A 17,753-nucleotide genomic window follows, 5' to 3' on the forward strand; every position below is an offset into this window, starting at 1 on the left:
GTGAAGTTGGGTGAGACGATCCAATGAGGGAGCCGGCGTGGAGCGGCGTGGCGGGACGGCCCTTTGACAGACCCTGCGTGTGGGGGCGTGGCTACGGGCGGGAGCCGACAGAGTCCGGGCGTGGAACGCCACGTTATTCTTTCCACCCTTACGTGGCTGTACCGGAAGGAGGTGCGAATTTTCAGGACTTGACACTTCCAGTTTAAACCTCAAGGTGATTTTTCAGTTTTGTGCGGCTATTTGGTAGTATCATTTCAGGGACATCCCAAGTCGTAATTTAAAGCACAGTTCTCCAGGTGTGATCCCTGACCAGCAGCATCAGCACCACCTTGATAATTTAGAAATGCAAATTACTGGATCCTACTCCAGGTCTAGTGAATCAGAAACTGTGAGGTGGGGCCCAGCAATCTGTTTTTAAAAATCCCTCAAGGGAATTCCCTGGCAGTCCAGTGTTTAGAGCTTCGCGCTTTCACTGCCGAGGGCGCGGGTTCAGTCCCTGATTGGGGAACTAAGACCCCGCAAGCCGCGAGGCGCGGCCAAAAAAAAAAGAAAAAAATCCTTCAGGTGAGAAGTAATGTGTTCCCCTTAATTCAGATGTTGAAGGTGACCTTTTAAATGTCAGCTTAGCTAAACTAAGTTTTTACCTTCGAGATCGTTAACAAAGCCAAAACAGTTCTTAGGTCTTACCCACTCAGAACTTAATGCCAGAAAATAAACTGAAATATAAATAAATTGTCCAGAAAGGGGAGCGCTTAGGAGAAGAATTTGAATCAACAATGAAAGCGGAATTTCAATTATCCATAGAGTTTATTAAATATAGCATCTCATTTACAAATGTTTTGCCATCCTTTCAGACTTCCCCCAGCAAAGGTAGTCCACGGTAAATAATGAGTTCCCAGTAATTACGCTTGTAACAGAAGTAAATTCTATTTTTATAATGTAAATAAAAATAAAATGAAAAAGATAAAACACCTTGTTTAGGCTCTTCCACTCAGGTAGTGATCTCCTTTTGATAAGTCAGTGTGCAGCAAATCAGAATGGGTAGGATTTTGGTGGGATATACACACTAATCTATCATCTCAGGCAGGTCAGACATCATATTTCATAACTTCTATGGCCAGATTCTCATTTTCAGTTACTGTTTGCATTCATTTCTTCTCTGCACTTATATATCTCCCCTGATTGAAGAAATAAAAAAGGTTTATATGTTAGGTGCCATTTTGCCATCAACATTAATATCTGCTATACAAAGAAGAGGGTTCTGTTTACATACGCTTGTATAATGTGCTATGAGGAATCTCTGCTCCAGAGTTACCTACACTTTAGTCATTATTAGCATTAACAGGTAATGACTCAAACCATGCTCAGTCAAGAGATATTTCTCAATAATATAATCTTTGTTCCAAATCTCCCAACTACCCTTACTGGGATGGAATTCAAATAGTTTAAAAGCTTATATTCTCTCCCTTTAGTTTTTGACCTGAAGAGTCACTCTGATTTTCATTTTAATTCAGAGATTAAGGAAAATATAACAATTGCTAACAACTGCTAAGTGCTTACGAAATGACTATAACTGTTTTAAGAGCTTTACACAAATTATCTCAATCCTTAAAATAACTCTAAGAAGTAATGCATTATTATTATTCTCCTTGTATAGATGAAGAAAGTGAGACCCAGAAAGGCTGAGTCACTCATTCAACTGAACCATTTCAACAACCAGATCTGGCCTCTATTCCTGTTGTTGTAGACGTATGTGTATTTTAATTAATTAATTAATTATTTCGTGCTGCAAATGGTTACTGAGAGCCTACTCTGTGTCTGAAACAGTCAAGGCATTAGGGAGTCAGTAGCAAAAAAGACTAACCCTGCTCCAATGAGCTTACAGTCTTGAGAATGGGGAGCGGAAACAAATAATAAACAAATTTATGTCAATAAGTACTAAGTATAACAAAGAAGAATGAATGGAGGAAAGTAAAAAATGGGATAGGGAGGTACCATTTTACATCTGCTGGTCAGAAAAGTCTCCCAGATATGATACCATTTTGATTAATCCACTCAACCTAAAACCCAAGAAATGTGAAGAATATTTCAGTTATGTAACAGGTATTATACCCAGCTGAAATACCAAATACATGACTAAGTCTGTCCACCCACTGCCTCTCTCCTATCACAGTCTTTTATAGGCTTCTCTTTGGTCACTAGGCCCTTTCTCTCCTTTTTGTAGTAGTTTGCTTCTTCCATTCTTTTTCTGAGTCCTCATTTTCTCTCACCTTTCTTCTTTTCCCCATGCTCCTCCTCCTTCTTTCCTAAAAAAAATAGCCATAATTTGGCTGTGATATTTCTGTTGTTTTGTATTTACGAAATACAGCTTAACATTCACTGTTAAAACTTTTAAACAAAATTCTAAAGCATAACTCCTTTAGTTTTCTACAATTACTTTTCCCTGTGCATGATGGCAAATTTCATGGTTTATGAAAGGAAGAGCCACTCAAATACTGCTTTTCATGTAAAGAAAAGGAGCCTTTTCTTCTATTTAGCACTAAATGCTCATGCCACCAACATGAAACTTTCCCCAAACATTTCCCAAAGTTGAACTCTACCTCTCCTGAGTCTTCTTTTCCTGCAGCTAGGGTTTGGAGCGAAGTTGGGAATATGAATCGAGACTACTGCTGAAGTTGTTCATCTGAATAAAGTACAAAAATTAGTCTTCCAAAAGAAACCTCCTTATAATTTCTGGGTTCACAGTAGATCTAAGTATGCAAAAATATGTGACAGAACAATCATAAAAAGCAAATAGTTGTAGAACTCAAGTTACAGTCGATAGATATCTAATTCAAAATTGTAAAAATATAGTTTTTCTTATGACTTTGTTCAGAATTAACCTTATCCAAGGAGGTATGGCCTTTGCCCTTTGCTGAAATGTGATCTGTAGGCCCTTGGAACGTCCTGCATGATAAGAATTATCTTTGTTTACCAGGAGGCATTGAGCTACACTGGATAGTGTAATAGGATCATTTATGTTGGGTGCTTTGGGCCATGCCATATCTGTACTCGATCCAGAGGAACTGGATACTAAAGATCCAGTCTGGACACCAAGGCTTGGGTGAGTTTCCCTAGTTGGCAATACATATTGTGTTGTCACACATTGTTGCAGGAAGGTGTTGTTAACACTCCATGACTCCACTGGGAAAGGGTTACCGGAAGCTCTGAGTTTGGAACCCTCCTAGATTATGCTCCATGTGTCTCTTCCCTTTGCTGATTTTGCTTTGTGTTCTTTTGCTATAATAAACCCTAACCTTGAGTATAATAGCTTTTAGTGAGTTCTGTGAGTCCTTCTAATAAATTATCTAATCTGAGGGTAGTTTTGGAGAGACCCCTGAACCCTGAAGTTGGTGTCAGATGTGTGAGTGCAGCCTTATGGACTGTTCTTAGCTTTGCACTATGTCAAAATGGTATTATTATTATTTTTATATGCAGTTTTTATGTTTTTAATATTTATTTATCTGGTTACACCAGGTCTTTGTTGTAGCAGGTGGGCTCCTTAGTTGTGACTTGTTGGCTCCTTAGTTGCAGCACACAGGCTCCTTAGTTGCGGCATGCATGTGGGACCTAGTTCCCTGACCAGGGATCGAACCCAGTCCCCCTGCACTGGGAGCGTGGAGTCTTATCCACTGCGCCAGCAGGGAAGTCCCACAATGGTATTAATATTGCTATATATTTTTATCACTCAAAAATTAGGATTTTCTTTTGCCTTAATTTAATGAATTTGGTAGTTCCCACATGAGCCTAAGTCTATTCACCTAACTGCAGATTTCCAAAGAGTGATAAACACTTGTTTGGGCCTTAGTGAAAGATAAAGGGAAATGAAAGCAGTTAACTGTAAGCTTCCTTGACGATCTTACAAAACTGAGGGCTCCTGGAAGTCAAGGACAACCTTATTTCTCTTTGTATCTCCAGTGCCCATGCCAGTGACTAGCCCAGACACATTCAATGACTATCTCTTAAATAAATTGATTTATAAATAAATATGCTAACTACTGCCATGGTACAATTTGCTAGGACATTTTGACACACATCAAGAATCTCCTTATAAACCTTCATAACTGAATTCTTCAGTTTAGTTTCTTCTTTTACAGACTTTCTGCAAACTCTTAATCTGTTACCTTACACTTTAAACATTGTATTTTTTTACTCATCATCAATCTTCACTCCTATATTTTAAATAAATTTTTATGTTACCTTTAATTTCTTGTCAATTTTAAATTTCATTACTATTTTCTATATTATTATTATTTTCTCCTATTTTCTTTTTTATTTTTATTTATTTATTTTTGGCTGTGTTGGGTCTTCCTTGCCGTGCGGGGGCTTCTCATTCCGGTGGCTTCTCCCGTTGCGGAGCACCAGCTCTAAGCGTGCGGGCTTCAGCAGTTGTGGCTCGCGGGCTGTAGAGCGCAGGCTCAGCAGTTGTGGCGCATGGGCCTAGTTGCTCCGTGGCATGTGGGATCTTCCCGGACCAGGGCTCGAACCCGTGTGCCCTGCACCGGCAGGCGGACTCCCAACCATTGCGCCACCAGGGAAGCCCTATTTTCTCCTATTTTCATATGCCACAGTATTTTCTGAAATTTTAATTTTTTACTATATTTATTTTCTTCTTTGTTTTCTTTTTCAAAAAGACCAAACGTATTAGTTTGTTGGACATTCCAAAACAATCGTGCACCAGAGATTTGCTTTCCTGATTGCAGTTTAGGATTTCTCAGATGAATTAATTCAATTCATTCAATATTTTAAAAAGTACCTGCTATGTGCTGAGAGAATGTTTTATTTAACTGCAGAGGCCGCTATTTTGTCCTTTACAATCTCAGAGAAAAGTCCATCAGGACATCATGTGGGAGTTTTATTGACTTTGTCTCTGTGGATAGTGGTCTATTATAGTCTAGGTTGCTGGAATTCCTAAAAATCTACTAAGTATAAAGGTATTAAGTTCAGGTGATTTTACAACTTATTTCTATCTAATCTTTAAAGCAAAAATACTTTTTACATTCAAGTATTTAAAGCATAAAAAGAATGATGTAGTGGTTTTAAAATATGTCCACAAATTTTTAAAATATCCTTACCTCAAAAGTGGATTCTAATTCCCCTTCTGAATATATGCTAGGTTTAAGTGACTTGCTTCTAATGAATAGAAAGTGGCAGAAGCATCAGTGTGTGATGTTCGAAACTAGGTCGCAGAAGGCATTCCTGACACTCTCTCTTTCTCTCTATAATTTCTCTTTCTGTGGGATAACAGCTACCGTGTTTTGAAGACAGTCATTTAGCCCTCCAGAGAGGTCCATGTGGCAAGGAGCGGAGTTCCTCCTGCCACCAGCCACCAGGAACTTGTCTGGCATCCAAGATGGCATTCAAGCCATCTTGGAAGGGAATCCTCCAGCTACAGTCTGGAGCCTATGCTCCAGATGACTGCAGCCTATGCTTACATCTTGACTTCAACCTCCCGAGAGACCCTGAGTCATAACCACCCAGCTAAGTCACTTCTGGATTCCTGATCACAGAAACTGAATGAGATAATAAATGTTCATTGATTTAAGCTGCTCAGTTTGGGGATAATTTATTATACAGCGGTAAGTAATAAAGGAGAGCCCTACAGTGAAGTTTATGAAGCTACCATAACCTTAAGGACAAAATCTGATGAAGGTAAACCCAAAAGAGAAAATCATAGAATGATTTTATGTATGAATAGTAGAGATTTTTTAAATCCATGTAAAATATTAAAATTTATCCAGCCATTATTTAAGATAATAATACAACATGACCAAATAAGATTTGTCCTAGGACTGGAAGCATGGATTAACATTAGAAAATCTACGTGTACTTTATTGCAAAAGGTTGAAGGAGAAAAAGGACATTATTTCATCAGATGACAAAACTTCATAAATCATTCCTAATAAAAACTCTTAAAAAAGAATTAAAAGGAAACTACATCAATACAATAAAAACTACTCTCTCACACACACACAGGTATTATTATAAATAATGAACTACCAAAGCTATTTCCATGAAAAGGAGGAAAAAGATGGTGACATCTAATAGCATGTTTAATATGAAACAGTTTGTGATTTTAGTTAACACAATAACAAGATAAAAGAGATTAAGAGAAATTGTTATTGGAAAGAATATCAAAGATTTTTTATTTGCTAATGATAGTATTATATGCAATGAAAATCAAAATAGTCCATTAAATATGGATTAGCATTAACAGAATTTTTAGCTAGATACAAAATGCATGTAAATAATCAATCACTCAAGTCCCCTCCCCCCAAGAATTTCAAACAGTGCTTTGGTCTGATGCCATGTGTCCACACGGATTAGAAGGCACAACCCTATGAAAATCAGCATTATATTTGTTGTAAGAATGTATATGGCTTAGTTTAGTGTCACACAGTAACCCTTTCTGTTGTATCATTTTTCACTACATTTATTTTTCATTGTATGAGTAATCCATCAATTCTAAAAAACTGTCAGCCATGATCATTTAAATCTCACATCTGCATCATTTTCTGCGTGTCCTGCTACTATGATTAGATGCATGCCAGACAATTTTACTACTAATTCCAGATCTCTTAAACTCACTTTGACATTCCTCTCTTTTCATTTTGGATAATTCCTTGTGATCTGGTTATATAATTCATGAAAATTCTTCAGCTGGGTCCAGTTGGCTATTAAAATCATCCAGGGCTTCCCTGTTGGTGCAGTGGTTGAGAGTCTGCCTGCCAATGCAGGGGACACGGGTTCGAGCCCTGGTCTGGGAGGATCCCGCATGCCGCGAAGCAACTGGTCCCGTAAGCCACAATTGCTGAGCCTGCGCGTCTGGAGCCTGTGCTCCGCAACAAGGGAGGCCGCGATAGTGAGAGGCCCGCGCACCGCGATGAAGAGTGGCCCCCGCTTGCCACAACTAGAGAAAGCCCTCGCACAGAAACGAAGACCCAACACAGCCAAAAATAAATAAATTAAATAAAAAAAAAAATCATCCAGTAAGCTTTTAATTTCAGTTCTGTTATAATTTTATATGTACATATATAATTTGTTATATATATAATTTTATATGTATTATATAAATTTGTTTATATTATATTTATATATATTATATATAATTATATATATAATTTATTATAGAATAGTAACATTTGTTTCTATAGAAAATAGAAATTCTGGAAATAAATGTATATATATTTCTAGAATTTCTATTTGTTTTTTTCAAATCTATGTGATAATTCTTTGTATTCTCTTAATCCCGCACATATTTTTTTTTTTTAAGATATTAAAGTTAGTCACTTGAAGTCTGTATCTGTTAATTTGTGCTTTTGTTTTCATTGTCTATTGCTCTTGGTCATGGTGCCTTGTTTCATGGTGTATTTGGTTAATTTTGGTTGTGAAGCTGCTAATTCATTTTCTTGGATATTTATCTGTGAAGATTTATTGAGGCCTAAAATGAAGCTTATTCTTCCAGAGAGGATTTGTATTTGCTTTTACCAGGTGCTCAGGGGCACCAAACCAGTTTGGGATATCCCTAAATTAAATTCTCAGCCTAGGTGTCTTGAATCCTTGTGGTACTAAAGCTGAAACAAGTAAGTATGAAGTCTGGCTTGTAGTCCAAATTCTCAGCAGTGGAATCTACTCAGCACCAAGGTTCAGGGCAGACTCTTTGCCATCATCTATGGTGTGTTTGTGTGTTTATTTCTAGTTCATTTTGGTCTGGTGTCTCACCTTCACTGGGAAAGTGTTCAAAATCATGCTCTCCACCATGGCCAGGCATCACATAACATCCTAAAAAACGAAGCGCAGGTTTGGGTGAAGTCAGCTGTGGTGCTTGGGGTTTCACGTGGGCCAAGCCCCTGGGACCGAGAGTTCCTTACTTTTGTGGTGGCTCTTCGTTACTTTTATAAATTAAAAAAAATATTATTCTGGATTTTAATCGTTCATCCAAGTACCCAGCTTGCCATATTATGTAAAATCTATCCCCATAATCCATGAATCCCTGTTTCTTTGGGAGATCGTGAGAACCCTAGAGTTTCTAAATTCATTCCTCCCTCAGTCAACAATACCCTCCACCTAAATTTTCCATCTCAACCAAAACTTCATTCCCAGCCCAGCCTCATCTACCTGGCAATTTTCTTGGTGATCTCTGACCATTGATTCCTTTCCTCCCGGCCACTCCCTCCCGGCCCCTCTGAACCTCTTTTCAGAGATTTATCTTCCCGACAAAATCTATTCCGCAGCAGTGAAAACCCTTACCCCTATCCTACCTAGTGCAGCAAAAGCCACATCCTGCCAGAAAGGGCTTTCCTTCTCATTCTACTTCCTCTCCATCCTTGACGCTCGGGGACATCCGGGAAAGCGGAGAGGGTGCTGAAAATGGGGCCTCAGACCTTAATCAGGCGCCTTAACTGATTGAGTACTGTGCTTCCCTCTTGTGACCCAGAGGACTTTAAAGCTGAATGCTGCCCCCAAAGGACTATATATTAAATGTGACTTTCTGGGAAAGAAGATATAGTAGCTGACAGGGTTTGAAGGCTTCCCTTTCCCTTTCCTCGGTGCCTTTAGGATAGTGTAGGCTCCTCCTCTCCCTCCCCCACCCGCTGCTCAGAGCCTCAAGCAGAAACTGCACCAATTACAAAGCAAGAAAACCAGAAAAACCTGTGTAACATTTCAGTGAAAACTCCCATTTTCTTCAGCATTTTTTCCAGAAATACATGTCTATATGGTTTTTTTAAAAAAGGTAAAGAGAAATGGAAAAGCTCTGAGCAGAATGAAGTTATCAGAGCATGCTCTTTCGTGCTCTGGGTAAGGGGTCATCGCCAAATTCTGGATCAACCTCAGGATCAACTTGGAGACCTAACGCACGAAGAAGAAAGCTGTACACTTGAAATGGCATTTTCAGTGCAAATTGATATCTGGTTATGTGGTATCATGGTTCTATAGAAATGTACTTGCCCATAGTGAGCGCGCAATTAACGGCACATATTGTTATTTTCTAAGTTCCTCATAAGTATTTTCAACGCGACTGTATTAGAATATTAAAGAACAATAGCGAAACTTTAAATTTGGCAGGAGACATCCGAAAATAACCTTTGGAATGAAAGGATTACAACTCATCTGCTGAAAGCATGCGTGGCTCTTAAAAGAGCCTTTGGGGTTAGGTGTAAAGACGCTTACTTGGCAAGTTTACTTGGAGCTGGTGTACTTGGTGACAGCCTTGGTGCCCTCAGACACGGCGTGCTTGGCCAGCTCCCCGGGCAGCAGCAGGCGCACGGCCGTCTGGATCTCTCTGGACGTGATGGTCGAGCGCTTGTTATAATGCGCCAAGCGCGACGCCTCGCCCGCGATGCGCTCGAAGATGTCGTTGACGAACGAGTTCATGATGCCCATGGCCTTGGACGAGATGCCGGTGTCTGGGTGGACCTGCTTCAGCACCTTGTACACGTACACGGAGTAACTCTCCTTGCGACTGCGCTTGCGCTTCTTACCATCTTTCTTCTGCGCCTTGGTTACCGCCTTCTTGGAGCCCTTCTTCGGGGCCGGAGCGGACTTGGTGGGTTCAGGCATTGTAGCGTTAAAAATTCGAACACTAATGCTAACACACACCTGGGAAAAGAATCGCCCCCACTGAGGCCACATTTACTTATAGATGCGGTATTCAAATTAGGTTAGTAAGATTTCGCTCATGATTGGATTAATTTTATTGTGGCGTCACAAACAGGAATGTAAATGATACTAGCAGGTCTACCTTTTCATTGGCTGTTTAGTTAGTGTGCTTTGACCCAATCAGAGGGGCCTAGACTAGACTACCCATAGCTAGTACAAATAGCCTTTTGAAGCACCTGCACGGTATATTTCACAGCAAGTAGAGGAAAGGAAGTGACAACAAGCTAGCTTTAAGTTTGTAACTGAAAGCAACTTCTCTTTTTCTTTGGATAACTTCGTGCATTGGTCCGGGCCCCGCAACTAGTCGCCGTGTTAATGTCCAGCTGGAGCTGGTGGACAAGCTCGATAAACGCATTACCCCGCTCCCTGGGCAGCTAACCAATAAGCAACCACCACTTGCACATAACGTGCTGGGCTGGGTCACTCTCTTAAAAGTTCACAATCCTTAACCTCTTCGCTTTCCATCATAAGTCCTGATGATTTTCGTTACTTATTAAAAAACCATGATGCTTAAATTAATACCTGGGAGTATTTTTCCCGCAAACATGCCAATTTTGCCTGTCGGCATGTCCTTGTTAACCAAAGAAAATGCAAGTGGCTCATTAAATGATAAACCATCTTTCATGCAATGGAGTAAACATTTAAATTTCACTTTAGTGGTCTCCAGACACCTACAGAACGTGGTGCCTGGTATACTGGAGGGAGAGTTCCTGCCCCTAAGTTTGTGCTCTCCCTTACCGCACCCTTTGGGGCGAAGTGGGGGCCAACTTCCAACCAGCGATCTCCAATCCCTCCGCACCCTGGAGCCTAAAAACAAGATGCTTACGCTCAGGCCTGTTCCCTGGTCAGTCTAATCACGCTATTACCAGTTTCCTAAAGGGACTGTTACGTTGTACTACAGCCGCTGCCATCAAGACCCACCCTGGGGAGGACTGCCCCTCACTTGCTGCCTTTTTCTCCCAGCCACGCCCCCTTAATAATGTGCCAACAGCTCTTTTCCTGATATCTTTGGGTGGCTCTGAAAAGAGCCTTTGGGTTGTGTCGAGCTTCTAAGCCTTAGGCCAAAGGAACTTCCTATTTCTTCTTGGCTGCTGCCTTCTTTGGCTTGGCTGCCTTAGGTTTGGCGGGCTTAGGTTTAGCCGCCTTGGGTTTCACCGCCTTAGCTTTCGCTGGGCTCTTAGGCGCCTTCTTCGGCTTGGCTGCTTTCGCTTTTTTCGGACTCTTTGCTTTTTTGGCTCCTGCAGCGGCGACAGGCTTCTTCGCCTTCTTTGGGGTCTTCTTGGCGCTCTTCTTGGGGGTGGCCGCCCCCGTCGCCTTCTTGGGCTTCTTAGCTCCTCCTGCGGGCTTCTTGGGCTTGGCCGCGCCCGCCTTCTTGGCTTTGGGCTTAGCCTCCCCGGTAGCCGCCCTCTTGTTGAGCTTGAAAGAACCCGAGGCGCCGGTGCCCTTGGTCTGTACCAAAGTGCCCTTGCTCACCAGGCTTTTGAGACCCAGCTTGATGCGACTGTTATTCTTCTCCACGTCGTACCCCGCGGCCGCCAGCGCCTTCTTGAGCGCAGCCAGAGACACGCCGCTGCGCTCCTTGGAAGCGGCAACAGCCTTGGTGATGAGCTCGGACACCGGGGGCCCGGACGCCTTGCGCTTTGCGGCACCTGCAGCCTTACGGGCCTTCTTTTTCACCGGCGTCTTCTCGGCAGGGGCCGGTGCAGCAGGCGCGGCGGGCGCAGTCTCGGACATGTTGAAGGCGGGTGTTGGGAAAGCAATTCGAGCCGGAAGCAGAGGCACTGGCCGGGACTCGGGCCGCGGCGCTGCGCCCGCCCGTTTATATAGGGCGGAGCTGCACCGTGATTGGTGCGCTGTCCAGCCCGCCTCGCTGGCAGCCTCAGAGTGTCCTCTCGGATCCCGAGTTGTGTTTGTTACACCTCAAAAAATGCCAAAAATATCAAAATTCTCTGCACTGAATTGCCCGATTTTTCCCAGAAAATGATCCCCGAAGTCTCAGGCTTCACTCAGGTCTCAAATTATGAGGAAAGCACAAAACCTTATGCCAAAACCCAGCAATATTTCCCGCCGTGCTTGTCAAATTTCAACTCAGAGAAACAAAACTTTCTATTTTCTTCGTAAATTATAAACCGATCTTTAACTGTGGAGTTTTCTGACCTCTCAAATATGATTCTCCAAGTGGTTAGGTTCTTATAGGTCCAAAAAGCATGTAACTGGCATTAGGATTTTTATTACAAATCTGCACTTAAGTGAGGGAAGTAACACAGGCTCCTCTGAGAGTCCTGCCTATTGAGCCGAGGGCATTTGAGTTCATCAAACTGGTTTAGTTTAATGCTAAACAAATTATTGCCCATATGAGGTTAAATGTTGGACCCCTGGGACATCAACGTATGCAGCCATGGTTTTATTTCTGTCTGCTGCGTCTGGGTTTTTAAACAATTCCTTAGGATATTTCTTTTCCTGTCTGCTCCCAGGGGTTGGGGGAGGGGCGGTTGCTTCTCCTCCTCTGGACAACTGCTCCATGAGTTTAGATACCTTGAATTCAGGATATTTGGGAAGGAAAGGGAGTCCAAAACACAGGATACACAGATGGAAAAGGATTAATTTTCAAATAACACGCAGATGTTTTCTGTGAAGTCACTGGAAGCGGAGGTGCACTTGGAAGAATTTGTTTGCAGTCTTGCTGAGTTCTTTCGGCAAATGCTTCAGGATCAAATAGAAATATACTCTATAGAATTGGAATTCAAGCGTTGATCATAAGGGGAACTAAATGGAAACTGTAGATTATAACATATCTATTCCCTTTACTGGAGAAACCCAGACCCTGTTATCACTGAATAACTGATGAATGACTAGTCCACACAGCAAATATGGCTTCACTCATGAAGATTATGGCCCTATGCTTCCCGGAGCTCCATCAAAAAGAAAACAAGTTCTGTGTAGGATCGAATGAGAAGTTCAGATTTCCAGCTCGGAAGCAGAGCTTTGAGGGACCATCCACGTTAAGTTTTTGTCCTCTGAAGACATCCTTTGCAAGGTCTTTGAAAAAGTGGTTTTATTTAGGTAGTACATATTGGCAATCACCAAAGTGTACACGTTGGCAATGAAAACCCAACTAAAGGAATTACTCCTGGAAAATGATCTGGATGGAATTGTCTTTAAAAACTGCAAGCCATGTACTTGAAATTTTGGCCAGCGCTATAAGGTGATAGGATACAATTCTGTGGGTGTAGCTGGTTGTAACATGGCATTTGACATCACATTAATTTTTAGTTCCATTGCCCCTAATTTTCTCCACACACAACAGACTCTACTACTGAAATAAAAGAATACAGATCTTTGATTCAACATTAATGAAATGTCTCAAAAGAGTCTTGTTTAAGTTAATGCTGAATCTGGTATAAAAGACATATAAATTATCAATATTTTTTAAACCCTTAATGTGTAAACATTTTCAATGTAATTTGTGCATGCTAGTGAAAAATAAATATGTGCTTTGTTATATATTAAAATAAAAAGGGAGGGGATTAGGGTCCAAAACAGACCAATTGATGGTTGCTACAGAAATTGATTTTATGGGCACTTTAATCCCAGAGCAGTGGGGTTATGCTCATTTGCAATGACAAGCAAAACCACTCCCCTACATAGTTGAAATTTGCAGAGCACACTGGAATTTTCTCTCAAATGCCTCACTTTTTTTCTATGTATCCCTAACGACTTCTGATTTGGGGGTACTTAAATTCTTCAAATTCTGTGATCTTTTAACTCATCTATGCTCATCTCCTATGGTGCAGTGCGTTTTCTATAAATAGAACTATTTGACAGACTTAAAGAAGATGTAGAGGATCTGCCACTGTTACATCAAGCATTTATTTGAAATAGAAGTAACACCAAAGGCTCTATTTTCCTATTGCTCTGTCAGTTATATCAGAACTACCTAGGGTGTTTGTATGTGTGTGTGTGTATATGTGTGTGTTGTACCTGTGCTTTAAATATAGATTCCAAAGTCTTGCCCCAGATAATTCTGAATTCTCCCAAGAAGACTGCTGGTAAGAGGTGCATCCAGGATTCCAGCTCACATCTGTTTGACTTCAAAGCATTTGCTCAGTGTTTTTCAGGCTGCAGGTCTGAACAATCATTAAAGGTTGCAAAATCAATTTTGTAGCACAAGGCCAAAATGTTTCCTTTTTAATGAACTAGAATGGAATACAAAGTATCAGAGCCCAAAGCATGTAGTTTCAGTTATCTGCATAGCTTTTTGATTGTGTGCTGGGTGCCACCATGTAAAATGTATTTCTTACAGTACAATCTCATATGGCCAGAGTGGGAGGAGTCTTCCTCATGCAATTTCTTGAACTTTTATAGCCATGAAATATTCTCAAGTGTATTAATCGCTAATGATCTACAAAAAGTAATTTCCTATTATTGGCGTTTTTAAGCCTCTAAGAAACCCCGAGTCATAAAAAATGGGAAGCACTCTGCAAACATTTCCATTTTTTTTTCCCCCTGGGGGACAGAGGGCCCCAGGCCCTGAATTTTTTTCTTTTTTAATTAATTAATTAATTTTTTTGGCTGTGTTGGGTCCTCGTTTCTGTGCGAGGGGTTTCTCTAGTTGCGGCCAGCGGGGGCCACTCTTCATCGCGGTGCGCGGGCCTCTCACTATCGCGGCCTCTCTTGTTGCGGAGCACAGGCTCCAGACGCGCAGGCTCAGTAGTTGTGGCTCACGGGCCCAGTTGCTCCGCAGCATGTGGGATCTTCCCAGAACAGGGCTCGAACCCTTAGTCCCCTGCATTGGCAGGCAGATTCTCAACCACTGCGCCACCAAGGAAGCCCAAACATTTCCCTTTTGAACACGATAGCAACTGTGCTAAGAGTAATGACGAGATTTGTGGAAAAGCTGAAAGGAAAGGGAGGCTTATACTTGATTCCTTTTACTCCAAAATTCTAGGCTCCAGAATCAAGCAGTTGGTTCTGGACTTTTCTATTTCAGTAGGTTACCATGATTGCATTACTCAAGACAGAGTTTGGGCAAGAGGCACTTTTTTGCTAAACAAATTAGCCCTTCTCCAGCTTCCTCAGAGCAGGCGTGTTGTATGATCGCAGCAATGGTGACACTAAGAAGACCACCTGTAGATCTCTATCTGTTGGGACAGCCTCCCCTTTGTAGACTCTTTTAAGAGGCATTCTATCTTGACTTTTGGTATAGAGCATTTCTGGAAAACTTCTTAAAATGGGCTATATATTATTTCAGAAATTGTTATTATTTTTATTTAATTCAACAAGTAAAACTGGGGCATGGTGCATACTCAAGGTTATTCATTGCAGCATTCTTTGGAACTGTAAAATATTGGAGCAAACTTTAATATCCACATATAAAAGTGATTGAATAAACTAGGACACATATGTACAATTGGGTAATATATAGCTACAAAAATGAATGAGGACGATCTCTATGAGTTATTAAGGAATGAATTCCAGGATAGATGGTTAAGTGAAAAAGCCAAGTGCAGAAGAGTATCTATAGTATGATACCCTCTGTAAGAGAAAGATGAAGATATAAGAAAATACATTTTTTTCCCATTTGTGCAAAAGATACACAGGAAGAATAAACCAAAAATGAAAGGGATTTGTTATCTATGGGGGTGGGGATTAGAAAAGAATGGAAAGAAGGGAGAAATGGGAACAGAGTCGCAGGGATGAGAAGGGAGTGACAGTTTTCTGAGTATGTCTTTTTGTATAACTCTGACCCTTAAAACTATAGTAATGCTTCATATACCAGCAAAATAGTCACACTATTTAAAGCAGTAGAGATGAGGGAACTCAGAATGGAATATAAGCACTAACAAATTAACCAAACTATATTAAATTACAGTTATTACATAATAACACTAAAGGGATTGGGGAAGATAAAAATTAACTTAAGTAACTGTAGAAAACAGTATCTTGATTGGATACTATAAGGCTAAAGACAAAAGCAACTACACATAAAGGTTGTAATCTAATAAAAGTGTTTTTCTCAGGGTTACGGGTTAACAATTCTGAAACTACTTATGTGTCTAGAGTTGAACAAAGAAGTAAACATAGTGTAGAAAATGAGATCCAGTGTTCTCACTAGTGCAAAAAGAAGTATTTGGCTAAAATGAAACTTGTGCTGGATTAGAATCAGAAGTATTAATATAAACTCATATTTTAAAATACATCTCCAGTTTAATAGATATAGACACCTAGAAGTGTGTGTATGTGATTGGGTTAACATACAGATATACTTCCTTGCTCTGTCAGTGGAGCAGACCTAAAAGCAGTGACACCCTAGTAGCAATTAGCACACCTGGAAGACAATCTTTGGTTTTTAAGCATCATTCTCTAATCAAAGGAACCAGGACCACCTGGAGAAGTGATTGGCTCCAAGGCTGGCGTAGGGAAAATACAGGGTGGGCCTGGAACATCTTGTGGTGCCAGAAAAGCAAGATGCTTAAAATAAAATGAAAATTTGTTGAAACTCCATGCAAGCCATTCTCAAGGAGCTACTAATTGCTAAAGCTGGTACCATTTGAGCAACAAAATAAAAATTGATAATATTGGATGTTAACTCATAGATAAAATATATATCCATAAATAAATACATACATACATAAGGAAAATGGACAACTTTTCCTTGTTGCAGATGAAATCCACAGGTGGATACTAAAATCATTGAGTGAAATTTGAAGGACAATCAGGATTTGCATAGTTTCAAAGTATCTTCCCCAGGATATCTATCTACTACAAAGAGAAAGGTAATGAATTTACAGTGGAGAAACCCATACACCACCTTAACTAAGCCCCACAAATAGTAAGACATATCAACATCATGAACTCCTTGCATTGAGAAGGATACTTCATCGTTTTTGTGATATTTCCTGGCAAAATGCATAAACTCATTCCAGGGATGAGAAAACATCAGACAAATTCAACTCAAGGAACATTTAAAAAAATAACTGATCAATACTCCAAAAATGTGAAGGTCATGAAAGGAAAGGACAGACTAAGGAATTGTTACAGACTGGAGGAGACTAAGGAAAAGCATTAAGTAAATTCAATGTGAGATCCTGAATAAGATCCTGGAAAAGAAAAAGGACTTGGTGGAAAAGTTTGTGAAATTTGAATGAAATCTAAAGTTTAGTTAACACGGCGGTGGGGATGGGGTGGGTGGGTGGGGGTGGGATGAATTGGGAGATTGGGATTGACATGTTTACACTAATATGTATAAAATCGATAACTAATAAGAACCTGCTGTATAAAAAAATTAAATTAAATTTTAAAAAAGAATTAAAAAATAAATAAAATGAAGTTTAGTTAACAATATTGCACCAACATCCATTTCTTGTTCTCCATAACTGTACAATGGTTATGTAAGACATTAACATTAGGGGAAGCCAGTTGAGGAATGTAAGGAAACTTTTTGTACTGTTTTTGCAACTTTCTTGTAAATCTAAAATTAGTTCAAAATAAAAAGTTTCCTTAAAATAAAAGTTTCTCTTCATATCTCACCATGTTATAACACTTTTCATAGAAGGGGGATATATACCTAAATGTGACATAGATTTGCCAAAATGGCGGAAATGTAGGTGATTTTTATTCTTGTGTCCAAACTTGAATCGTTTTTCAAAGTTTCTACCATAAGCACAATTACTTTATTATTAGCAAACAACATGTTTCTCTTTAAAATATGATGAAGCTTGTATTAAAAATATATGGGTGCTGAGTTTCTCAGACATTCAGGTACTATCTGTCCCCTCTTTCTGCTCTTTATCTGGACTTTCACGGAAATTATATACTTGTTTTTTCATTTACAGATTCATCATTTATCCATAAACAATGCTTTAGTTTGGCCTGATTTTGTTATGTATACGTGCAAAATCACAGTGTATTTAATCTTTCATGTATTGCTTTTTTTCCCTGAACAAGATCCATCCCTCTGTATTATACTGGTGCAGAGAGCTCTAGTTTGGTGATTTGCACTGCAGTTTAATATTTCTTTTATACATGTGGCCCAATGTATTTACTTATCTAGT

At 40.2% G+C, this 17,753-nt stretch overlaps 1 protein-coding gene, 1 long non-coding RNA gene and 1 pseudogene across 4 annotated transcripts; 1 reads left to right on the forward strand and 2 right to left on the reverse strand.

Moving 5' to 3' along the window:
* The first annotated feature begins 47 nt into the window (after positions 1-47).
* LOC309607246 lies at positions 48-5,584 on the forward strand. Its single transcript, XR_014232325.1, has 3 exons — positions 48-214; positions 1,658-1,749; positions 5,288-5,584. It is a non-coding gene; the product is annotated as an uncharacterized lncRNA (long non-coding RNA).
* On the reverse strand, positions 789-9,672 carry LOC309607227 (histone H2B type 1-M pseudogene; annotated as a pseudogene). 2 transcript variants are annotated; one of them, XR_014249690.1, is made up of 3 exons: positions 9,211-9,672; positions 2,271-2,306; positions 789-1,178 (listed from the first exon to the last, which is right to left on the reverse strand). The product of XR_014249690.1 is annotated as a histone H2B type 1-M pseudogene (transcript). The 2 variants fall into 2 exon arrangements; XR_014249689.1 differs by lacking the exon at positions 2,271-2,306.
* Positions 789-16,858, reverse strand: H1-4 (H1.4 linker histone, cluster member). The gene is made up of 2 exons (XM_082345529.1): positions 9,211-16,858; positions 789-1,178 (listed from the first exon to the last, which is right to left on the reverse strand). Exon 1 carries the CDS (start codon positions 11,431-11,433, stop codon positions 10,774-10,776), a length of 660 nt encoding a protein of 219 aa, XP_082201655.1. The 5' UTR covers positions 11,434-16,858; the 3' UTR covers positions 789-1,178; positions 9,211-10,773.
* Between the last annotated feature and the right edge of the window lie 895 nt (positions 16,859-17,753).

This window comes from Balaenoptera borealis (genome assembly GCF_965194805.1).
Source record: "Balaenoptera borealis genome assembly, chromosome: 12".
Classification (NCBI taxonomy): domain Eukaryota; kingdom Metazoa; phylum Chordata; class Mammalia; order Artiodactyla; family Balaenopteridae; genus Balaenoptera; species Balaenoptera borealis.

What these genes read in the sequence shown, in the direction of transcription:
- H1-4 (XM_082345529.1), bottom strand. Translation starts at nt 11,433, where the DNA reads ATGTCCGAGACTGCGCCCGCCGCGCCTGCTGCACCGGCCCCTGCCGAG.